Genomic DNA, 22,703 nt, shown 5'->3' with positions numbered 1-22,703 from the left:
TGGTGGGAGCACATTCGGCCAGTGCTGAAAGAGCTGCACTGGCTACCTGTTGTGTTCCAAGTCCGTGTCAAGGTGTTGGTACTGACCTTTAAAGCCCTCTATGGTCAGGGGCCTGTCTATCTGCGGGACCGCCTTTCCCCACATGTTCCCCGGAGAGCACTGCATTCAGGGACAAAAAATCTATTGTCCATTCCTGGATCAAAGGAGGCTAGGTTGCAGCTGACGTGAGCTAGAGCCTTCTCGGTGGTAGCACCAGAATTGTGGAATGCTCTCCCAGAGGCCATAAGGGCCCTGCGGGATCTCTCTACTTTTCACAGGGCCTGTAAGACCGAACTGTTTCAACAGGCCTTTGAGATCTAAGCAGGAGAGAGCTGCCACCCTACATCATTATAGAGCACTATATGATCACTGCTTATATTATATTATATTGTAGAGATACAGCACCATGTAATGAAATGTTTTAAAGAATTTTAAATTGTAATTTTTATTGGTTTTAATCTGTAAAAATGAATGTTGTTAGCCTCCCTGAGTCCACTTACGGAGAGGGCAAGATAGAAATTTAAAGTAATAAATAAATAAAATAAATAAAAATAAACATCATACCCTCTTTACATGTTCTGTTTTTGCCATGTTGAGCACCGTTTTCCTCAAAAGAGAAGACTGAGGAAAAGTAGGAATTGAGCAGTTCTGCCCTCTCTTAATTACCTGTTACAATTGTGCTTTCCTGCCCTCACAATGGGCCTACCATGTCCTTGTTCTTTTTCTTACTCTGAACATAAGAAAAGAACCCTTTTTTGTTGTTTTTAGCATCTTTGGCCAGCCTAAGCTCATACTGAACTTTAGCTTTCCTAACCTTTTCTCTACAAGCACTGGTGATTTGTTTGTATTCATCCTTGGTTATAAGGCCCTCCTTTCAATTCCTAAAGGAGTCTTTTTTATTTCTCAAGTCTTTAGAGAGCTGTTTATGGAGCCAACTCGGCTTCTTTAGGCTTTTTCCATTTTTTCTTCTCATAGGAATCGTCTGCGATTGCACTTTCAGTATTTCATTTTTAAGAAACTCCCACCCCCCCTGAACCCCCTTCTTCCTAAGTATTTCTGACCATGGGATTTTACCCAGCATAGTTCTAAGTTTATTGAAGTTTGCCTTTCTGAAGTCCAATCTATAAGTCTGACTACGTATAGCTTTCCCCTTCCCTTTTGTAAATTCTAAAATCACATGGTCACTACTGCCCAGGGTGCCCACTATTTCCACTTCTTCAATCAATTCTTCCTTGTTGATGAGAATCAAATCCAAGATAGCAAATCCCCTTTTTACCTTCCTCACTTTCTGGAAAAGGAAGTTGTCAGCAAGACAAGTAAGGAATTTGACTTTTCATTTTCAGCAGAGTTGGACTTCCAACAGATGCCTGGGTAATTGAAATCTCCCATGATCACTGTATCTCTTCTCTTGGAGAACTTTGCAAACTGCTGTAGAAGTATCTCATCCAAGTCCTCTGCCTGACTTGGTGATCTATAACAGACTCCCACAATAATATCACTGTTATTTCTTACTTCTTTTATTTTTACTCAGAGACTCTCAACTGAGCTGCCATGCTCAGATTCAGATATTTCCTCACAGGTATATATACCTCCTTCACATATACTGCTATGCCTCCGCCTTTTCTCATTTGCTTGTCCCTTTTAAATAAGTTGTGCCCCTGAATCCTAATATTCCAGTTATGAGTGTCATCCCACCAAGTTTCAGTAAGGCCTATTATGTCATAGTCTCCTTGCTATACTAGGACTTCCAGTTCCTCCTGTTCGTTTCCCATACTCTGTGCATTAGTGTAGAGACATGTTTTAACCATGTTTTATGCATCCCGAGGGTTTAGTTTCCATAAAAACCTTCAAGATAACATTACCTAGCATACGTGCCACTCTCTGCAAATGTTCTTCTCCCCAGTTTAATGTTCTAATACCCAGTTTCTGGCTTCATAAGAGGCTTTGAATTATTGTCTCGCTCCCCTATACAATTTAGTTTAAAGCCCTCCTTATTAGGTTAGCAAGGCTGTTACCACTTTTCCCTACCGCCGTAAGGTTCAAACTATCTCCCGATAGACCATCATCTCTAAAGCGTAAGCCATGGTCCAGAAATCTGAATCTTTCCTGATGACACCATCGACGTTGCCAGTCATTTGTTTGAAGCATTCTTCTTCTTGTCCTAAGCCATGGCCTTCAACAGGAAGAACTGACAAGAACACAACCTGTGCGCCCAGTTCCTTCATCTTCTGACCCAGAGCCACATAGTCTTTTCTAATACATTCAGGGCTATGACAGGCAGTATCATTTGTTCCCACATGGATCAGCAAGAAAGGATAGTAATCCGTGGGCTTGATAAATCTTCCATTCCTTTCTGTCACATGCTGAATACATGCACCTGGCAGACAGCAGACCTTTTGGGATGACAAGTCCGGTCAGCACACTTTGGGCTCCACCCCTCTGAGCAAGGAGTCTCCAATCACCACCACCTTCCTCTTCCTATATTGGGGAGCAGAAGCTCCAGGCTTCTTATCCACAGGATCCTGAGAAACTTTCTTTAAGCTTCATGGAGGCTGGGGAAGTAGCCCTAGTTCTGATGGTTCAGAATCAGTTACTGTGGGGAGATCCTGGAACCTATTGCTGAGCAGCAGAGGCTCAGAACATCTCCTAATTTTCTTTCTCCTTTGGGTTACATTTTTCCAGAAACCCTCCTCCTGTGTTGGGTTCTCTTCTTATTGCTGAGATACCACTTCCTCTTCCTCCTCTTATCCTTTCAAGAGCGCCTCATGCGTTCTGTCAAGAAAATCTTCACCTTCCTTTATACACTGCAGTGTGGACAATCATGCCTCCAGTTCCCGTATCTTCTCCTCCAGCAGGGCCACTAACTTACTGCAAGTGTAATTCATGGTACAAACATCCCACAGTCTTTACACGTCACTGTCTCTGCTCCCTCATCAGCCATACTGCTGCAATCCATTTCAAAATTTTCTTTGTCTTCACTTCTCTTTAAATCCCACTACCAACTGCCACTTGAAACTACTTGTGAATAACTACCCATCTTTCTACAGAACCCCCAGGCTAAGAGCCACAGGCCAAGAGCCCTTTGACTCGCGCCTCTGGCAAGGATGAGCCCTGCAAATTAAAGGCTCAGGCCCCCACCCACTTCTGACTCAACAGCCAGAGCAACAGCACAGGGTGAGGCCAGCAACTACCCCCAGGCAAACAAGCTCTCCTTGCTCAGCAACAGCTACACAAAAGCAATCAGAAATCCCTTTCCAGCATGCACCAAGCACTCACACAGTTCCCTCTCACAGCAGCTCTAGGTAATGCTCCCCAGGAGTTTTAGAAAAGCAAATCAACTCTCACTCACCTTATCAGCATCTGTGTTCTAGCTAAAAGCATCTTCCTCTACTGCAGTTGAGCCACTTCTGCCTCTGGCAAGGATGAGCCTTGCAAATTAAAGGCTCAAGCCCCTACCCACCTCTGACTCAACAGCAGAGGGTGGGGCCAAAAACTACCCCCTCACTCAGCAACAGCTTACCAGCAGCTCTTTTCTAGCTCCAAGCACCTTCCTCTACTGCAGCTGAGCCACTTATGATAATCCAGCCTTCTGGCTATGGTACTGTGGATCTGCATGACTGATCAGCAGAGTGCAAATTTACGAGCTAGGTTTAATTTGTCATCTAGGTACACATAAAGTTGCCACCAATCATCCAGTCATTTTACCCACAAAAGTGAGATTAGAAACAACACAATAGTTGACTGGATTGTTTTTGCCCAAAGAAAGCTTTTAAATCTACAGCTTAATTAAGGTAAAAGGTAATCCCCTGTGCAAGCACCAGTCATTTCCAACTCTGGGGTAACATCGCATCATGATGTTTTCACAGCAGAGTTTTTTTACAGGGTGGTTTGCCTTTGCCTTCCCCAGTCATGTACACTTTAGCCACAGCAAGCTGGGTACTCATTTTACTGACCTTGGAAGGATGGAAGGCTGAGTCAACTTTGAGCCGGCTACCTGAACCCAGCTTTAACTGGGATCGAACTCAGATCATGAGCAGAGCTAGAACTGCAGTACTCTGCACCACAACTTAATTACAGTCTCTTTATAAGGTCACTGAAAAAAGTGTTCATCCAAATTATTTCTTATTTCTTGTAAATTAATTCTACTTTTTCCCAGCATGCTTTTACTAGCATCAAGGGCCAGGGATCCAACTTTGGTGGTAGTTTAATCTAAAACTATTCATAGAATTCTAACAAAGGGATGCTCATGACTAGAGATGGGCATGTACCTCATCACAAACCAAAATTCATCACAAAAATTGCCTGGTTCATGAGCCAAGTGTCACGCAATCATGTTTTCCATGAACCTCCCATAAACTGCCATGCTTTTTACAGAGGTTCATGCTGGATGTGTTGGTGGTTCATTAGGCAGATATGCTGATGCCAATCAATTCATGGGGGAATGGACTTCTGCAGCCCTGGAAACACCAATAGTGGCCCTCCAAAGCTCAACAGGCAATGCTGGCTGCCAATATGAGAGCTCCCACTCTGCTCTAAGGGAGCAGAATGGATATAGACCTTGAGCTCACACACAGCTGTTTCTACTTGGCAGCAGGCAGTTAGACAGAGAGGGAATTAGAGGCAGAGAGGGAAAGGAACTGGAAATCATTCCTCAGTGATTTCCTCAGACAGCAATTTCCTGCAGGCACCCCACAGCCAATCCTCACCAAACTTGGAAGGCAGGTAGAGGGGCATCCTGGGGATGTCCTCTAACTTGCAAGAGGTCCATTTGACACAGTCCTGAACCTACAGCTGTGCTTTCCCCTGAGAGCACTTTCCAGGGGGCACTTTCTTTGGGGGGCTGCAACTCAGTCTCCCTAAATCCAATCCTCAACAAAGTTGGAGGGCAGGTACAGGAGAGTCAGCTGAAGATATGCTGCGAGTTTGACATATCTTACCTGCAGGGGGTTGTTCTACCTTATCTCAAACCTCACAAAATGAATCAGTTCAGTAAAAGGAAAGGTTTGTGAAACCGCATGAATGATGATGAACCTCCATTTTCCTGCTTTGTGCCTATCCATACTAATGACATCTCTGATATAGGATCTGTCATCAACTTGTCATCAGTGTTGGACATACCATCTTTTGGCTGTTGTTATACCTAGTGCAAATCCATTGTCTCCATTTTTATATAGCTGAGCCCTGTGGCTTCAGCCTTAAAAACTGAAGACTCTAAAGTGACCTGTGCTAAAAAAAATTTACCTTGTGATATTTTTAAAACAAAGAGAAAGGTCTGTTCTTCATTTTTGATGTTGAAGAGAAAAAATAAGGTACTGTTTGTCACTGTTAATGCATGTTAGGATTAGTGATCACCAAAACAGGCATTACTTTTTATTATTTAAAATTATGCTTATAGAAAGCAGATCTAGTTGCAGATGCCTTTGTTTATTTAAATGAAATTATTGACCTTATCCAGTCACCACGGTAGATGGTTTACTTTAGCACTGAGCTTCTCCATTTCTGTGTTAAGCAGCTTGGGCAGCAGCTGGAATAGTTTTCTGTTTCTGCGCATTGAATTATCATGCTTCTGATTTCATCTTCAAGAATAAGGGGTTTGTGACACTCTTATTTGAAAAATTAGTAGTTTCAGTAGGGTACAAATTCTTATGAAATCAGGACATTTTTCTAGGGATGGGGGGGGAAATATTATTATGTGACAAGGATTTTTGTTTTGGATTGTATTTTATGAAAGGTGTTTAGTGGTTAGATGCACACAATTTATTTTAAAGGGATATCTGAAAAGTTGTTGTCTAGTTCTATCTAACTGATTTATAGATGATGTGCATGCTAAATTAATAAACACAGCAAATTTAAATTGAACTGACAGAAAATAATTGCTCTGACAAGAATAACTAACAATGTGTCTTGTTCTAATCTGATGTTCCCTGCTGCCTACAAATCTTTCATGACTCCCGTTCACTTCAACAGGACCTTTGCAAGAAGTTTGTGTAGTCTTTTCATAGACTGAAAACATCTGTAAAGACATATATAAGTGCTAGTCACTCTCGTACTCTCTTGGATGCTGTGAAATACATGAGTTGCAAAGTAATATATGTCAAGCATGACTCCGCAAAGGAAACTGTTTGGTTCTACCATTATTGTTGCATGTTTATGTAGGAAAATTACATGAAGGTGGCAGCACAGACCTTCAACTGGGCTTGTTCACATTGATCCAGTAAAGGAGATGTGAATATGGATACTGGGCATGTAACTTGTCCTGGATATAAACGGAATTCCTGTCCAGATCCAATAGACAAATGTACTTTACAGTGCAATTTCCATGGAGCTGGTTATGGTCACAGTCATTGCAAACCAGCTGTTCAACAAGGGGGAGTGCGGCAGTTGAGCATCTTAACCACATGTTGTCTAATACCGGTTTCTTTCTTGTGATAGTTCAAACTTCAAAGGGGGATTCTTAAGAAAAAGTTGATACCACTTCCCTCTTAAATACCAATGTAAGGACCAAACTTCTTACTAGTAACTCATAGCCTTAGCTTACTAAGCTGCTGTTTCAGAGCAGTGTATACATGTTTCTCTTTACTACTTCAGGTTTTAAGGGTCTTTTTTTAAAAAAAAAAAATCACTTTCTACATATCTTGAAAGTCCCTCTTATATGTAGGAACCCATGCCTGCCTTTTCTGTGGACCTGTTTTGTCACACACATCAACTGGAGATACACATGCTTTGTTTAATGGGGAAGGGATCGTCTGTGTTGTTAAGAGATAGTTGCATTTGAAACTTATACTTGTCTTCTATCAAGTGTTGCCACTCAGCACTGTCTGTTCTGATTAGAAGTGGCTCTCCACAGCTTCAAACAGAGAAATGTCTTTCACCACACCAGCTATCTGAAATCCTTTAACTGGAGGTTCTGCAGATCGAATCTCTGTCCTTCTGAATGCAATCATCCAATCTATCAGTGAACCATGTATCTTTATCTAAAAATAAATGTTCTTGTCATCTGTAGTATTAAAAGATACACCTGTGATTTATTGGATGGACAATGGAGTTGGAATCCATTTTTATCAATACTCTGAATTTCACTAGTCTGTATGTAGTTTAGTGTTGCAACACTGCAGCTGCTTTTTAACACTTGTTTGAATGTTTTCTTTGTAACTGAAATGGTAACTTCCTTTATAATTCTGACAACTTATTATGAAATACTAAGAGAGCAAATATAATTCACTGGTATTGTATAATTGGCTGGAACTTCTAGTTTCAAATGCTGTGAACCATGTGGAAAATGTTTGTGTACTCACTTTATTCAGAGCCCCACCTTTCTCACAAAGATTCAGTATGATGGCTTCCTTTATTTGATGTAGACTCTTCAGGTAGTACCTCTTCACCAGTGCACCATTTTTACTGCGTGGTACTGTGTATTGGCCTCTGTGATGTTGCTTACCATAATCACACTAACAGTGTGTGCTGTAATATAGAAGTTAACTTGTAATAGAACTTGTAATATAGAAGTTAATACCTTGATCTGTTGTCCTGATCTTTTCTAGATTTCAGAAGAACACGTATTTCTTAGTTTCACAACCTTTATTTCAGTTTAAAGACAGATTAATTTCCCATGCTGATCTGTATCTTGCTGCAGAAATGAGGAGGAGTTGTTGTTGTTAGTTTTTTCATACACAGAGCCAATGAGGGGAGGGAATATTATTGCTCTTTTAATTTAAAGCTAGCATGATGAAATATTTTTGCTCATTTAATGTAAGGCCAGTCACATGATCAGCAAGAGAAAATGAGACTCTTAAGGGGATCAGGAAGGGGATTCCCATTTTCTTTTGAAGCACAACCCAATTTCATTCATTGTTTTCCCCCCATTGCTTAGAAGACATATTACACAATAATATTAAATTAGTCAGGAGCTGAACTAAAGAAATGTAGTGTGCATGGGAATAGAAAGTAAGTGGAGAAGTGGTGGGAGGAGCTAATACAGGAGAAGAAGAGAAACATCAGTACAATCTATGTTGTTTGGCTGTTTAGATCTAGTTCGCTTCTTTATCCTGCCCTAAGTTTTCCAACTTCAGTTTGAATTTATACTACCGGAAGCAGCATTGTCATGCTCGTTCACATAGCACTTCCTCTTCTTTGCTCTAGAAAGTACAATGCTGACATTTTTCCTGCATAGGGAATTTTTATTTATTTATTTATATTCCACCCATTCCCCCACTGGGGCTCAGAGTGGAGTACAGCAAATAGAAATAAAATCACAATAAAATCATAATAAAACCAATTACAACATTCATCAAAGTGCAGCAAGATAATTCAGCAAGATGCCCAAATCGTACCACAATACAGCATCACAGTACAGTAGTGCAGTAGAGCAGCAGAGCAGTAGGGGGGAGGCCAACCGATCGATAAATAGATGCCTGCTGCCTCATCCAAAGACCTGGCGGAACAGCTCTGTTTTGCAGACCCTACGAAAGGCCAGCAAGCCAGGTAAGGCCTGGATCTCCATAGGGAGCTGATTCCACCAGGTCGGGGCCAGGACCGAGAAAGTCCTGGCCCTGGTAGAGGCAAGGCAGGCATCTCTTGGGCCGAGGACTATCAGAAGATCTTGGGAGGCTGCACAAAGCGACCTCCTGGGCGTATATGGGAGGAGACGGTCCAGTAGGTATGTTGGTCCCAGGCTGCTCAAGGCCTTAAAAGTCAAAATTAACACCTTGAAACAGATCCGGTACTCTATAGGCAGCCAGTGCAGGTCACGGAGTGCCGGCCATATGCGCACCCGTACAGGTGATGCAGTCAGCAGGCGAGCTACTGCATTCTGCACCTGCTGCAGTTTCCAGATCAGTTTCAGGGGTAGGCCAGCATAGAGTGAGTTACAGTAGTCCAGCCTGGAAGTCACCATTGCATGGGTCACTGTAGCCAGGTCTAGGGGGGATAGGTATGGTGCTAGCTGCCTGATTGCCGCAGGGGCCCCTAAAGACATGGGGGCCCATAGGCAAGTGTCTCCTTTGCCTAATTGTTAATCCGGCCCTGCCAGCAGCCGCTGTGATCTGGGCCTCCATGGAGAGGGAGGCGTCCAGAATCACCCCCAGACTCTTCACCTGTTGGGCCGGTACCAGAACAGCACCACCCATGGCTGGGAGCTAGATGCATGAACCCACCCACCTGTTTTAAGCTGTTTTTGTTCAAAATCTTAAAGCCTTTTATCTAACCACAGACACTTTGTGAATTGAAGTGGAAAGTGTGGCTGAAATGAGCCATCAGACTAAAACAATATTTCAAAAATTAGATTTCTCGCTGCAGTCCCTTTGAAAAGTGGCTTATTTAAGACTGCAGTCATCCATACTCTCTCTTGTATGTTAATCAGATCGAAGCCAGTGGACATAGTTCTGAGTAAATGTTAATAGAATTTGTCTGGCTTCTTCAAATCATGTATGTGCGTGAGAGAGACAGACAGAGCAGGGAAGAACTGCTCACACAGCCAACTGAAGAGGAAAACTACATTTCACAATAAAAATTGTCATACTCAGAATAGAAACTCTATTATGGCTGAGGTTGTAGTTCTTTCTTCAGCATGCACATTGTGGTAAAATGGTACCTACCAGTACTTCTGTTATGCCAGTAGGATGGAGAAGTTACCCAGCAGGCCAAGGGCCTTAAAGATCAATTCACCTTTCTAGCCTTATATCATCACACCAGAAGAGAGAGAGAGAAGTTTTCACTACTTGCTACCAACAGATTTTTTCTCTAAGTATGCTATACCTATAATCAAATTTCAACTCTGGGTATAACTTTATAGCACTAATTTCTGAATGCTATATTGTCTTCTCCCAATCAAAGGCAATAGAAGTTCCTTTTTCACTTGCTTTTGGGCTAGCCTGAGAGCGACCAAAGAGAGCAAAGGATTGGGCCTGCTCCTCCCACCCATCTTGTTCACTGGAGATAATAGCAGCCTGAAGAGTTGTGTTTTGTTTTTAAGAATTCTTCACTTTTATCTTGCCATTGTTTCAGTAATTAATCAGAGTATGTTTAGTACAAAGTATCTGATTGCTTTAAAAGAACTAAACCATATATCAGCAATCTTCTCTAAGAGGTTCTCAGTTCAGAGTGATGTAATTTATAGTGTGTCTAAACCCCAGCCCAATGAAGTATTCTCCTTAATGTGCCTCTTCTCTCTTTTCTTATTTAGAAAATTCCTAGGATTCAGCAGGTATTTTGGATACTTAAATCCAGAGATCAAAGCTATGAACTGACAAGACAGATCTTTCTACAAAACTGAGAAAAGCTTCAGGCTTGCAGAAAAAACTGAAATCTAAAATATACTGGAGGTTAAGCCCCAATAATAAAAACAGCACCTGTTGCTTTAAAAATAAATGTTCTCTGTGGCCATTGCTAAGCAACCACAGCAGTATTGCCTGCTGAAGCCTTGGTTTCTCTCTGCAAAAAGGCAGGGGGAGGGGCAGGCACCTTTCTAGGGCTGTTCTGGCTTATAAGGGAGGACTCACTGGGGCCAGTTTTTCATATTTCAATAAGTTCTATCAAAATATTTATTACTTCCACCCCTTTTCCCTTGTGGTTCAAGGCAATTTCAGGTCACAAAATAAAATGTTAAACAATGCAATAATCCTTTTCAAGAAAATGTCAGTTCATAATTGCTATATTGACAATCTCAATCTAGGTGTGATTAGTCCCTTATTTTACAGCACTGCTCCACCTTCATCTAAGAGGTATGTGTGCCTAGCTACTGATAGGGACAAGATAAAGGTACTAGTAGGGACAAGATAAAGACAGATATGGCTAGCAGTTGATGAGGGCTACAAAATGCATGGCATTGAATCCAAGAGGCTTATGGGTTTTACAGAGGATGAGGATGAGGGAAACTTGCTGAGTCAAAGAAATCCCTGGAGTGGGGGAGAGATGTGGACTTTGGTGATGAGATAGAAGGAAAGGGACAGGGAAACTGGAGCACAGTGATGAAGCAGGATACTATTTGCAGAGGCCTAGTAAGAAGCTCTTCGGCTAGATGTGATGGTGCAGAAGAGGGAAGGATAGGAAAGGAGAAAGAGATTTAATCAAACTTTGCCTGATCCTATTGTTCATGTACTAAATGGGGTAGTAGAGGTCAATCTGGAAGGTAAACTGAACCTGTTGTATGTCTCCAGTTCCAATTGTCATATACCTAAATTCCTTCTGTTTGGGGGGAGTCCTGTGTTGGAGGCAGATTAAATAAATCTTATCTGCTAGTCTCAAGCTGCAAAGAAAATTATTTCTCTTACTAGTATTTGTTTGGGGGCAAAAGCTAACTGACAAGGAGATAATCCAAACACAATAGTCAAGGTATAGGAGATATATTTTGCCCATATAATTAATTCAGGAAGGATGTGTGAGTCATTGTTTAAAAATATGCTGTAATATTTGTATTTTGTTGTTGCAAACACTAGCCATACTTTATGTAGCCAGAATCTCAAACGATCTCGTCGGAATGCTGCCTTCAAGGTGAACCTGCTTGCAAAGGGTATCTTAAAACCTCACTTTGCATATCAGCCAGTATTAACTGGCAATTTAGACTAAGTCTGATCAAAACTGCTTCTCCCTTGGCCTTCTGGCATCTGTACTTTGGACCTGAGTTGTGTATGGGAGGGTGTCTTTTTTATGTTCTTTCCCTATGTTCTGTGGCCTCTTGAGAGGTGTCCAGGAGCAACATGCCTCCCTCCCACCTTCTTAGGGAGCAAATTTGACAAGATGGGAACCACTACTGAAAGGACCAGGGTCTAGCACATGCCAAGCATGGAACTACTAGATGATGTCAAATGAAAGTTGTAATTTTATTTTATTTATTTATTTATTTATTTATTTATTTATTTGCTGGGCTTCTCCCAGCCCTGGAGAACTGCACTGTTGTAAAACAGTCGAAGAAAGATGAAAAAAGAGGAACATATATATGGTTATTCATGCTCACATATTTTATTATCAAAGATCATCAACTTCCATTTTATTGGTGATGTGAATGACAGATACTATGATATGAAACTCTCTTTAGCAATTTCACTTTTGTTTTACTTTTTTATTTGCTAGATTGCAAGCAGTCATTAAGGGAAGAGGAGGGAACTGTAACAATGAACAGAAGAGGAGCAATCAAACAGGCCAAAATCCACTACATCAAAAACCATGAATTTATTGCTACCTTTTTTGGGCAGCCTACATTTTGCTCTGTGTGTAAAGACTTTGTCTGGTGAGGACAACTACTGTCATTGAGTCTTTATTGAAAACATGTAGCTGTAACATATTTACAAATCTGTGGAATCTTTTTTGCAATCTAGATGTCAAGGAAGAATGTTACAAAACATATCAGTAATTATGCTTTTTATGTTGCAGTTTGAACAGAAGCAGGGTATAGCATAGTATGTGATACTCTGGAGCAGGCATTCAGTCATACATGCTTTCTCAAAGTTAGAGTCTAATGGCACCTTTAAGACCAACAGTGTTTTAAGAACAATGTTCTTAAAGGTGCCATTAGAGTCTAACTTTGTTTTATTGCTTCAGACCAGCACATCAGCTATCCACCTACATCCTTTCTCAGTGTGTGGTCCTCCTGATAACAATCAAAGCACAAACATATTGCAGCTGCAGATCTGGTTTATGGATTCCCCCAGGTTGCATCTAATTGCAAGTCTTTAAAAAAAAACTTGATGGAGGGAAACATTATTAGATAAATTAGATAAAGGCAATTTGGGTAAAGTTGAAAATCAGATCCTTCATTGAGTCCATCAATATAACTGTTAGCTAATGCAAATACTGCACATTTGGTTTTATGTGTTTCCAAATTCTACCTACAGTCAAGAGATATGTAATATTTTGCATCAACAAAAGCAAATCAAATCAATGATCCTTCATTTCTTGATGTTGTGTGATCAGGTTATGTAATGAATGATAAACTTTAAAGGAGGAAAAAAGGAAATTATCCAAAGTTATTAACAATCAAATCCCAGAGCTCCTGGAGCTAGGAAGTACTTAGCTACTTAGCCTGTGATGCATAAACAAAAACATGCAAGCAGTTTTCAGGAAAGGACTTGACAGTCTAGATTCTCCATCATTACGCTACAAAGGCGTGAATGACTGTCGCAAGAAAGTCCATAGTTGATTAACTGAATGTAAGTAATAGAAAGTTCTGCAGCTCATAACTCCAAATGCAGAAGCACTCTGAGGCTACTGACATTCTCTAGATCCAGGATCCATCATCAGCTTCATTTATTATCTGGAATCTTCTGCAGTTTGTATCATTTATTGATTATGGTTTCCATGCTTTGAGATTACCGTCTTGTTAGTATGCAGAATTTCTCTGTATTCCTCCCGCAGCCCATTCCAGATCCTAGAAATATCATTCATGAGGTCATGGTACCCATGTGGAAGAATAACAATGTAGGTTAGGGTAGTGCAGCGGGAAAGGGGAAAGAGCACACAGTCACCCTTCCTATCTTGCATTGGTGCAGAACACCTGATGGAAGACAGAAAAGATGGTGATTTCACTCTTTTGTTCTCCTTACTGCAACAACGTTTCTTCCATACAAACCCCATTGCTCTAAGAATTATCTTTCCATATCAGAAGAACTTCAGGAGTGGAGAGAAACATTGGAAAAATCTAGGAATGGGCACAAACCAAAGCACAAACCAAAATTCATGACAAATCAGTTCAGTTTGTGGTTCATGGTTCATGAACCAGAGGCTCAGGAGAACATGGTCTGCCCCTATAATCTGCCAGTGAGTCTCTATGTGGTTGGTGAGGGCTCTGAAGGCATTAAATACTTTCAGAGCTTACTTCCAGGTGGTGGCCCAATCAGAACTGAGCTCTGAAGGCATTTAAATGCCATTAGGGCCCACCACCAACCTGTGACCCAACGTGAGCTCCTAAGTTGGGGGTGTGGCCCGTAAGTGGGCTCCAAAGGCTTATAAAGGTCTCTTGGAGTGCAGTTGGACCAGCCCGATCCAGAAGTGGGCGCCAAAGCTTTTTAAATGCCTTCAGAGCTCATTCAGGTTGGGCCACAGGCTATTGGTGGGCTCCGACTGCTCCAAAAGCATTTAAATGCCTTCAGAGCTCACTCAGGTCAGGCCATAGACTGGTGGTGGGCTCCGACGGTGCTGGAGCTCACTTCCTGCCCACAAACCCATAAACCAGTTTGTGTAATGGACCAGTTCACGATTCATGAAAACACCTCCGCAAACCTCTATTTTTCCAGTTTGTGTTCAAACCCAGAAAAATCAATGTTCTGTAGGTGCCTGTTGACATCAACCAAAATGATTAGAGCTGTTTTGCTGACGGAAAAAAGATACAGATACTATATTGGGATTAGAAATGCATTATAAATAAAATCCTTGGCTGATTGATGGGTTTCTCTTGAATTCTTAATGCGTTGTTATATGTTCTGTTTGTGACCTTTCCCCACTTACTTGTCTTACAGGGGGCTCAACAAGCAGGGATATAAATGTAGACGTAAGTTGATCCTATCACCTTTTGTTCTCAAATGGTAATATCTATGAGCATCTTTAGCTTTTGTGGTCCAAATCACTGTTTTATCATTAAATCAGCAGTTGATAAGAGTATACAGGATAAGTTATAGCTGTCATTTTCTACATAAGAGTTTATTAATTTGTAGCATTGAAATGACAGTCTTATTGTACTTAAAATGAACTTATACTGTGATATGTATCCCAGTTGAAGGTTAAACTAATTATAGTCAAAGGTTGTGAGGCACTCATATCTTCCAAACAAGCAAAAAATAATACATATATTTAATTTAAAAAAAGGAAAAATGCTATTTGAAACTGCAATATTCACTTAAAAGTGAGACTGTTTTTTGTTTTCTGATAACAAAATGTGTTGGACTTCTACCCTTCCAAAAAAAAAAACCCACCCCAAAACTTTAAGTGCTGTATTGTTGTTTGTTTTTGCTGTTTCTACAGAATGCAATGCTGCCATTCACAAAAAATGCATTGATAAAATTATTGGAAGGTGTACTGGTACTGCAGCAAACAGCAGAGATACAATGGTAAATTTTATATATTTGTTATAATGTTTATACAGAGTTTGATATATTTGTCCGGCAATAAATCCAAATCCAGTCTAGTTGAGAGCAAGCGTGTTGAACTAGATCTGGGAGACCCCTGTTCAAATTCCCATTCTGCCTGTAGGCTTGCTGGATGACTTTAGGCCACTCACTTGGTGCATTTACACTACACTAAATAATATGTGTTTTATATCCATATTTTTACTGTGTAAGAATAGCATCTGGATGTAAAATGCATTATTTAGTGTAGTGTGAATGTGCCTACTCTCTTTCAGACTAATCTAATTTATAAGACTATTCTAAGGACACAGTGGGGGAGGGGAGAACAATATACACTCTGTGTTCCTAGGAGAAAGGGCAGGATAAAAATGTGCTGAATAAAACCAAACCAAATAATGTCCACATATAAATAATAATACCATTTCTAAAAATCCAGGTATTTTGGATAAGAAAACAGGATAGGGTTGCCAATCCCCAGGTGGGGGCAGGGGATCCCCCAGTTTGGAGGCTTTCCCCCCCCCCCGCTTCAGGGTCACCAGAAAGCGGGGGGGAGGGGAGGGAAATGTGTGCTGGGAACTCTATTATTCCCTATGCAGACTTATTCCCATAGAAAATAATGGAGAATTGATCTGCAGGTATCTGGGGCACTGGGGGAGCTGTTTTTTGGGTTAGAGGCACCAAATTTTCAGTATAGCATCTAGTGCCTCTCCTCAAAATATCCCCCAGGTTTCAAAAAGATTAGACCAGGGGGTCCAATTCTATGAACCCCAAAAGAAGGTGCCCCTATCCTTCATTATTTCCTATAGAAGGAAGGAATTGAAAAGGTGTGCAGTCCCTTTAAATGTGATAGCCAGAACTCCCTTTGGAGTTCAATGATGCTTGTCACAGCCTTGATCTTGGCTTCACCCCTAATGTCTCCTGGCTCCACCCTCAAAGTCTCCTGGCTCCACCCCCAAAGTCCCCAGATATTTCTTTAATTGGACTTGGCAACCCTAAAACAGGAATTGGTAGCATGTTTCATGAGTTTTGATTTTTTTGTCAAAATCTAAATGCTGATGAGGGATCAAATATCTTTTATCAAACAACTTTTATCTAAATTATAGACAGTTTTCTAAGTTCAGAGAGAGTTGTATAGAAGCCCCCCTGCCCAAGCTGGTTTTGTTTTTTAAGGCTCTATGTAGTGACATACCTCCTGAGGTATTGGTGTGCAAAATACAGCTGCAAAACTTTGAGAACAAAGAAACTATGCAATCCAGGTAATTTCCCCCAACCTGACAGAGCTAAATTAATCCATTTTAAACGTGCTTTCTTGCCTGCCTTCAAAGATTTAGTAAGAATTTCAGGGATTCTGGAGCTTTTTTATTCCAAAGGCTGAGGAGCTACACATATATAATGATAGCTTGGGATCAGGGGATGGAGATAAGATGGGGACAGGCTGTCTGACAGGCTGTTTTCAACAACAGATTTTAATTGTTGCCTGATTTATAATGAGATGTAATTTTAAAATATAATTGTAACCCACCTTTCAAGGAGAAAGACAGGCTAAAAAAGACACAAATAAACTAAGGTTTGCACAATTACTTGAACAAAGAAAAAAAACACTTAAAACTTAACTATAAAAACTTCTTTCCTGTAGTGGCTCTTTGAACTTTGTATTTCTTGGAGTCTTAGAAGACCTTCTTGTATAAGAATAGCTTTTGTTGGGGGAGTGATTCAAGGCTGTTTGTTTTTCTTAAACTGTCTGTTGTTTGCCACCAGTCTATAGGCCAGATAGTCAACTGAAAAAAAGGTAGGTATCAGATTTTCCCTTTATAAATGCATTTTAGTTCTTTTGAGTGTATGGGTTTTCATCACATGAACAACTTTAATTTTGCACTGGCAAATATGAAAAAGCAAGAAAATTCCAGATATTTGTGTTTCTGTACTGTAATGTAAATATGCCTTCAGTTTCAGAAAGAGCGCTTCAACATCGATATGCCTCACAGATTCAAAGTCTACAACTACATGAGTCCAACATTTTGTGATCATTGTGGTAGTCTTCTCTGGGGACTGGTTAAACAAGGATTAAAGTGTGAAGGTAGGGTCTTTTTCTTTTGATCACTGTAACCCTGTGGTCAAAATCAGTGCTGTGGCACTTTTTCCAGGTGAAGGCATGACTTCCACATTGTGTATTTGTATGTCAGAGTGAGGGATGCATATCTTTCACCCTCAGCTGTGTTCAGGGAAATGGACTGATAAGCAGCTTCCAGATCTAGTGCTGTTCTGGCTTTTTACTGAAGTGATGTGGGTTTCCTCCTCTCTTTTTAGTATACAGAGTTAAGAAATAAACTTCTATTTGAGTTCAGTTAAATGTCTCATAAAGAAAATCACATGCATTTGAATAGTTCTCATTGTTGACTACAATAGATGAATTGATAATGATTATAATTTTATTTCTTTAGAATGTGGAATGAACGTGCACCATAAATGTCAAAAGAAAGTGGCAAATCTCTGTGGTATCAATCAGAAACTATTGGCAGAAGCTTTAAATCAAGTTAGTCAGGTATGTTTCATTAGCAGTCTTCATCAATTACCTTTCTTCCATTAGTATTTTTGAACACCATCTGTGGCTGAATACAGACAATCATTACTGTGTGGTAATTGAATAGACATATGGCTACTGTAACAAGTCACCAATTTGTAACGTATCACTTGTGTTCACCCTTTTCACAAATATATCTGTGTACAGGGCTAGAGGGTGAACAGGAATGAACATGCTGGGTTCTACCTTCTGTGTCCATTCACCCTTCTGTCCATTCAACCAAATGTAGATATGGCACATGCAGAGATACAAGTCATATGTACATTGGCTCTATCAGAGTGGTGGGTTGTACACATATTTGCGTCATTTCACACAGGAGGGGCAGGAATTGCACTGTATTTCTCTTTGTATGTATTGGCCTTGTACACTGATATGTAATCTGCCAGGATTAGATTTCACTAAATTCATTAGTAATATTCTTACATATTTTAACTAAATCTTATTTGCTTATTCACACTAATTGGAAATGGCCTTAGTAATAAACTGCAGTACAGAGGCATTTGACTAGGAAGAAAAAAAACCAAGATCCTTTCCAGGATTATCGGATAAATATTTATTGACACCTAAAACCAGAAATAAGATGCATACTGAATTAGCTTACCACTTTCTATGTAATTAGGCTGGATTTTCAAAAGCAAAGTATCTCGATTTACCATGATCCATAAAAGGCAGAGCATAAACAGCAATAATAATAGGTTCAATTCAAGGGTTTTCCTCTCCTCTCAGAAGGAGGGACAATGTTCACTGATTATTCCTTCCACATTGACCCATACTTTGCCCTCAAAACATTTGTTAAAAATTACCATTCCTTGTGCTGATGAAAAATGACTTTGAGGTCCAGCACAATCATTTTTAGAAAAGCAGTTTTATTAAAATTAAAGAAGTAGCAACTCATTTCTAGTCAAATTGGTTGAGGAAAATGCTGAAACATTACAGATGATATGAAAGAGGTGATGGCTTCAAATTCTTCACAAACCAGAGTTCATATACAGCAGTTTGTTAATCAAGAATACATAATGTGACAAGCATATCTATAAACCTCCCATGCAGTGTATAAAGTCACTTCATTTCTCATTTGTGCACATGGAGATCATTTCAGTAATAGAATATGTCTGTGTTTGCCACAGATACATTTCACACCAAAAGTTCATGGGAGCTGGCCTGTCTATATTTATATATGGAGTTGGAGGGAGGGAGGGAGGGAGATAGAGATAGAGATAGAACCATTACAGTTTGTAGAAAATAATTCTGTACTGTTCTTGTAATAAAGTAACATTATAATATATACAGTAATGTACTAATACATAAAACTTAATTGTTCTTCAACTGAATTCTTGAATGATATCAAGTATATGTCATTTATCTTCAGAAATCTTCCAGAAAATCAGAATCTGGGTCAGTAGATAGTGTGGGTATTTACCAGGATTTTGATAAGAAGCCTAGAGCACTAGGTGGAGATACAACAGGTAAGAGATAAATCTTGCTACATTTTCTGTTGGGAATAGATTGATCTATTAACATGAAAATACTAGTTTACCACTACACTATAAACAATCTTTTGTCACATTTGTAACAGAAAAAGAACTCTGTTTATACACTTTCTGCAATAAGTTACCAACTCAGTATTACTTCCCCCCTACACTCACTTCTTTTCTGGGTTCGTAGCATATAATTTGGTGTCATGACACTACCCAAATGTTATACGCAGTCATATTTTCAGATTCAGTATGCCTCACTGAGATTTAGTCCAAACTAAATGGGGAGGGACGGTGGCTCAGTGGTAGAGCATCTGTTTGGTAAGCAGAAGGTCCCAGGTTCAATCCCTGGCATCTCCAAAAAAGGGTCCAGGCAAATAGGTGTGAAAAACCTCAGCTTGAAACCTTGGAGAGCCGCTGCCAGTCCTAGTAGACAATACTGACTTTGATGGACCAAGGGTCTGATTCAGTGTAAGGCAGCTTCATATGTCCAAACATGATTTAATCCATAGAGTGAAGGTAGTTTCTTCATGCCTTAGGATCTTCTTTCTCCTTTAAGCATCACATATCCATACTGTTGTTATCCTTGGAAGGCCTGCCCCACAGTATGAAACTCATAGGTTATATAGAGAAAATATAACAACTCCTCAAAACCGTTATTAATACAAGTATTTGTTTCAGAACCTTTTGATGACCACTGTTAGTCTAAGGTGGTTTTTTAATGATGATTTAAACTTTTTCCCCATCATATTTATAACTAGGAGCGTGCAAGTTTTTCAAGTTTGAGTATATCAAAATACCCCCCCCCCCCCCAATATTTTATTATATTCCTGAATCCCAATACTGGCATGGTATTCAGACAAGGAATTTTTCAGAAACCCCATTTTTTCTGGCTCCATTATGCCCTATGGGGAGTGGGACCACTGTAGTCAGTGGTCCCAATAAGATATAACGGGGAATCAATTTGGGGGTCTAGGGGTCTATTTCTTGAGACTGAGGCACCAAATTTTCAGCATAGCTGCTGATGCCCCTCCAGCAAACTCCCCTCCCCAAATTTCAAAAAGATTGGCCTGCAAAGTCCAATTCTATGGGGCCCCAAAGAAGGTGCCCCCATCTTCCATTTGTTTCAGTGGAAGGGGTGTGGGGAAGGCATTTAAAGGGAATGCATTTTGCTAGCTGCAACTGAACTCAGAAGATTTTTGAAGGGCTTGTGATCCCTTTAAGCACTTTCTCCAAGCAACAAGATTACCCAGAAAGTGTTTAAAGGGACTGCAATCCCTTTAAACACCCTTTTGCTATCCAGAGGTCCTGAAAAATCCTGAATATTTTTGGGATATTTGAGACTTAGCTATTTTGAATAGCTGAAAAAAAATACTGAGATGAGATCTATATCCAGCTGAAAGAATAGCCAGAAAATATTGACAGGTTATTTTTAGGCTACTTTTTTTTTAACTGAGATATAGACATCCCTATTTATAACTTCAGGCACATGTATGCAGACTCATTCATTCACACAGTGGTTCAGTGCATTTTTTGTTATATCCTGGTACTTAAAGTACTATATTCAGTAGCAGAACAGTGGGGAAGACCTTCTAGTCCTACTTAAAAACTATCATTTTGCTTCTGCAGATAATAATGAATATGATAAGCTCTGGGAGGGAAGATCATTGTCACGACCATCCTGTAGGAGGAAATTCAACATAGATAGTTTTATTTTCCACAAAGTTCTTGGGAAAGGCAGCTTTGGAAAGGTAGGTAACTTTCGGGGCTTAGCTTTTCATGTTTGATAATCTAATTGCTGTAATAGGAGAAAGAAAAAACAATTCAAGTAATTCTTCAAGACACTACAAGCTAAAGAAAAGATCTGATTGAGGGCAGGGTTGAGAATAATGGTAGCTACAGCCAAGGACTCTATAGTGGAAAGATACCCTTCCCGGCACTGTCAGAAGAGGTCCCTCTGTACTAGGGGAAGGGAGGCATCTCTCCCTCTACCTAGTGTTCATAGCCAGTTTGCCTCCACGAAGAAGTGGAATAAATAAAACAGGTCAATGCAGGGAGAGAAAGTATCCTTCATCCCCTTGAGTTGTGGGGGTTTTTCCCCACAGAAAATCAAGTTTGTTGGAAATAGATAATAAACATACGTAATTCTCTTATCTGCTGCTATAAGCAACATATAAGGACATTCTGATATGCTTGCATTCCAGTGGTGACTTGAGGTAACAATAGCACGCCAGAAGTCTAGGGCATTGAAGGGATGCAAGCCAGTAACTACCATTCACATACATTATAAACATTTTTTCTTACAGTCAAAAGTATTAACTTCACAGAAGGCCCAGAGAAGAGGCATTTATCACCTAGGAAATCCCTAATTCAACCGTTGTTGTATTTTATAGGTGCTGCTTGCTGAATTGAAAGGAAAGAATGAATTTTTTGCTATAAAAGCTTTGAAGAAGGACGTGGTACTTATTGATGATGATGTAGAATGCACCATGGTAGAAAAGCGGGTCTTAGCACTTGCATGGGAAAATCCATTCCTTACCCACCTCTACTGTACTTTTCAGACTAAGGTATAATGTAGTCAATTTTACTTTTGCTGTAACTAGCAGAGTGATACAGATTGGTAACTTATTTCAGGACAAGCAAGATTGCTTCAATGCTCCAGAGGTATTCATTTGCAGTTCTGCCTTATTTTGGCAACACTATCAGCAGTAGGTAGCAGAAATAATCCATCTGACTGAATAGTCCATCTGGTGACTGGAAGGTATTATGCATAGTAAAAGAACCTCAAATCTGCAGTTAAGAAAGCCAGTATCCTGATAGCAAGTGTATGATTAAAAATGGAAATGTGGAAGTCAAGTATATTTTTAAGAGCTTGGCATGTGAGGAATGAAGCATATCTGCATGTTCTGTGGAGAAATAATGCATGCTTTATATTTTAAAAACTATCACACTGTAGTTGGTCGTTGATTTGAATAGGAACTTCATTCAGCATCCATATAGAAAGATGAGTAAGCAGTCTGAGGAGATTATAATTCAAAATGTTTAAAGGCAGAACTGTACTAAAGCTGTTTGTATTCTGAGGTGATGCTTCATCTGAGCTGCACATCAGCATTCCTTTGAAAAGCCACAATATGAAAATAAAACTAGCACTGCTCCCATAGCAGATATCCAGATCCCTTGAGATGACGTTCAGGTCTTGAACTACTGCCTGAGTGAAATGGCTGAACAAATAGAACAAATAGAAACTGAATCCACGCAACATTAAAGTAATGCTAGTTGGGAAGGCTGAGGCTGTGACGGACAGCAGGCATATGCATGACTGGAGGCAGTGCATATGAGTGCTATCTAATGCATTCCCAGTGAGTGACAGCTAATGGAACTCACTCTGATTGGTGAACTGCTCCTAACTGTCAAAAGATGGTGTCAGGCAGTTGGAAAAAGCAGTTACAGAGTTGATGGAGTTGGAGAATGACTGGAAAAGAGAGTGGTAGTCTTTGTGATGCTCTCTAGTGTGTGACAGGAGACACAAAGCAAAGTCTGATTCAGAGCCCGTGT

General features: G+C 40.1%; 1 protein-coding gene across 1 annotated transcript in view; it reads left to right on the top strand.

Moving 5' to 3' along the window:
- Nucleotides 1-22,703, top strand: part of PRKCD (protein kinase C delta) — a 66,421-nt gene that overhangs the window by 30,524 nt on the left and 13,194 nt on the right. Inside the window, exons 4-11 of the mRNA XM_060239922.1 lie at nucleotides 12,106-12,262; nucleotides 14,487-14,518; nucleotides 14,989-15,074; nucleotides 17,040-17,169; nucleotides 17,534-17,634; nucleotides 19,043-19,139; nucleotides 20,778-20,899; nucleotides 21,542-21,715. Coding sequence (XP_060095905.1) covers nucleotides 12,106-12,262; nucleotides 14,487-14,518; nucleotides 14,989-15,074; nucleotides 17,040-17,169; nucleotides 17,534-17,634; nucleotides 19,043-19,139; nucleotides 20,778-20,899; nucleotides 21,542-21,715 — 899 coding nt within the window. The remainder of the gene's footprint in view (nucleotides 1-12,105; nucleotides 12,263-14,486; nucleotides 14,519-14,988; nucleotides 15,075-17,039; nucleotides 17,170-17,533; nucleotides 17,635-19,042; nucleotides 19,140-20,777; nucleotides 20,900-21,541; nucleotides 21,716-22,703) is intronic.

Source organism: Heteronotia binoei, chromosome 5, assembly GCF_032191835.1.
Source record: "Heteronotia binoei isolate CCM8104 ecotype False Entrance Well chromosome 5, APGP_CSIRO_Hbin_v1, whole genome shotgun sequence".
NCBI classification, from domain to species: Eukaryota; Metazoa; Chordata; class Lepidosauria; order Squamata; family Gekkonidae; genus Heteronotia; species Heteronotia binoei.
Note: the sequence above shows the minus strand (reverse complement) of the source record. Positions and strands in the feature narration are given on the sequence as shown.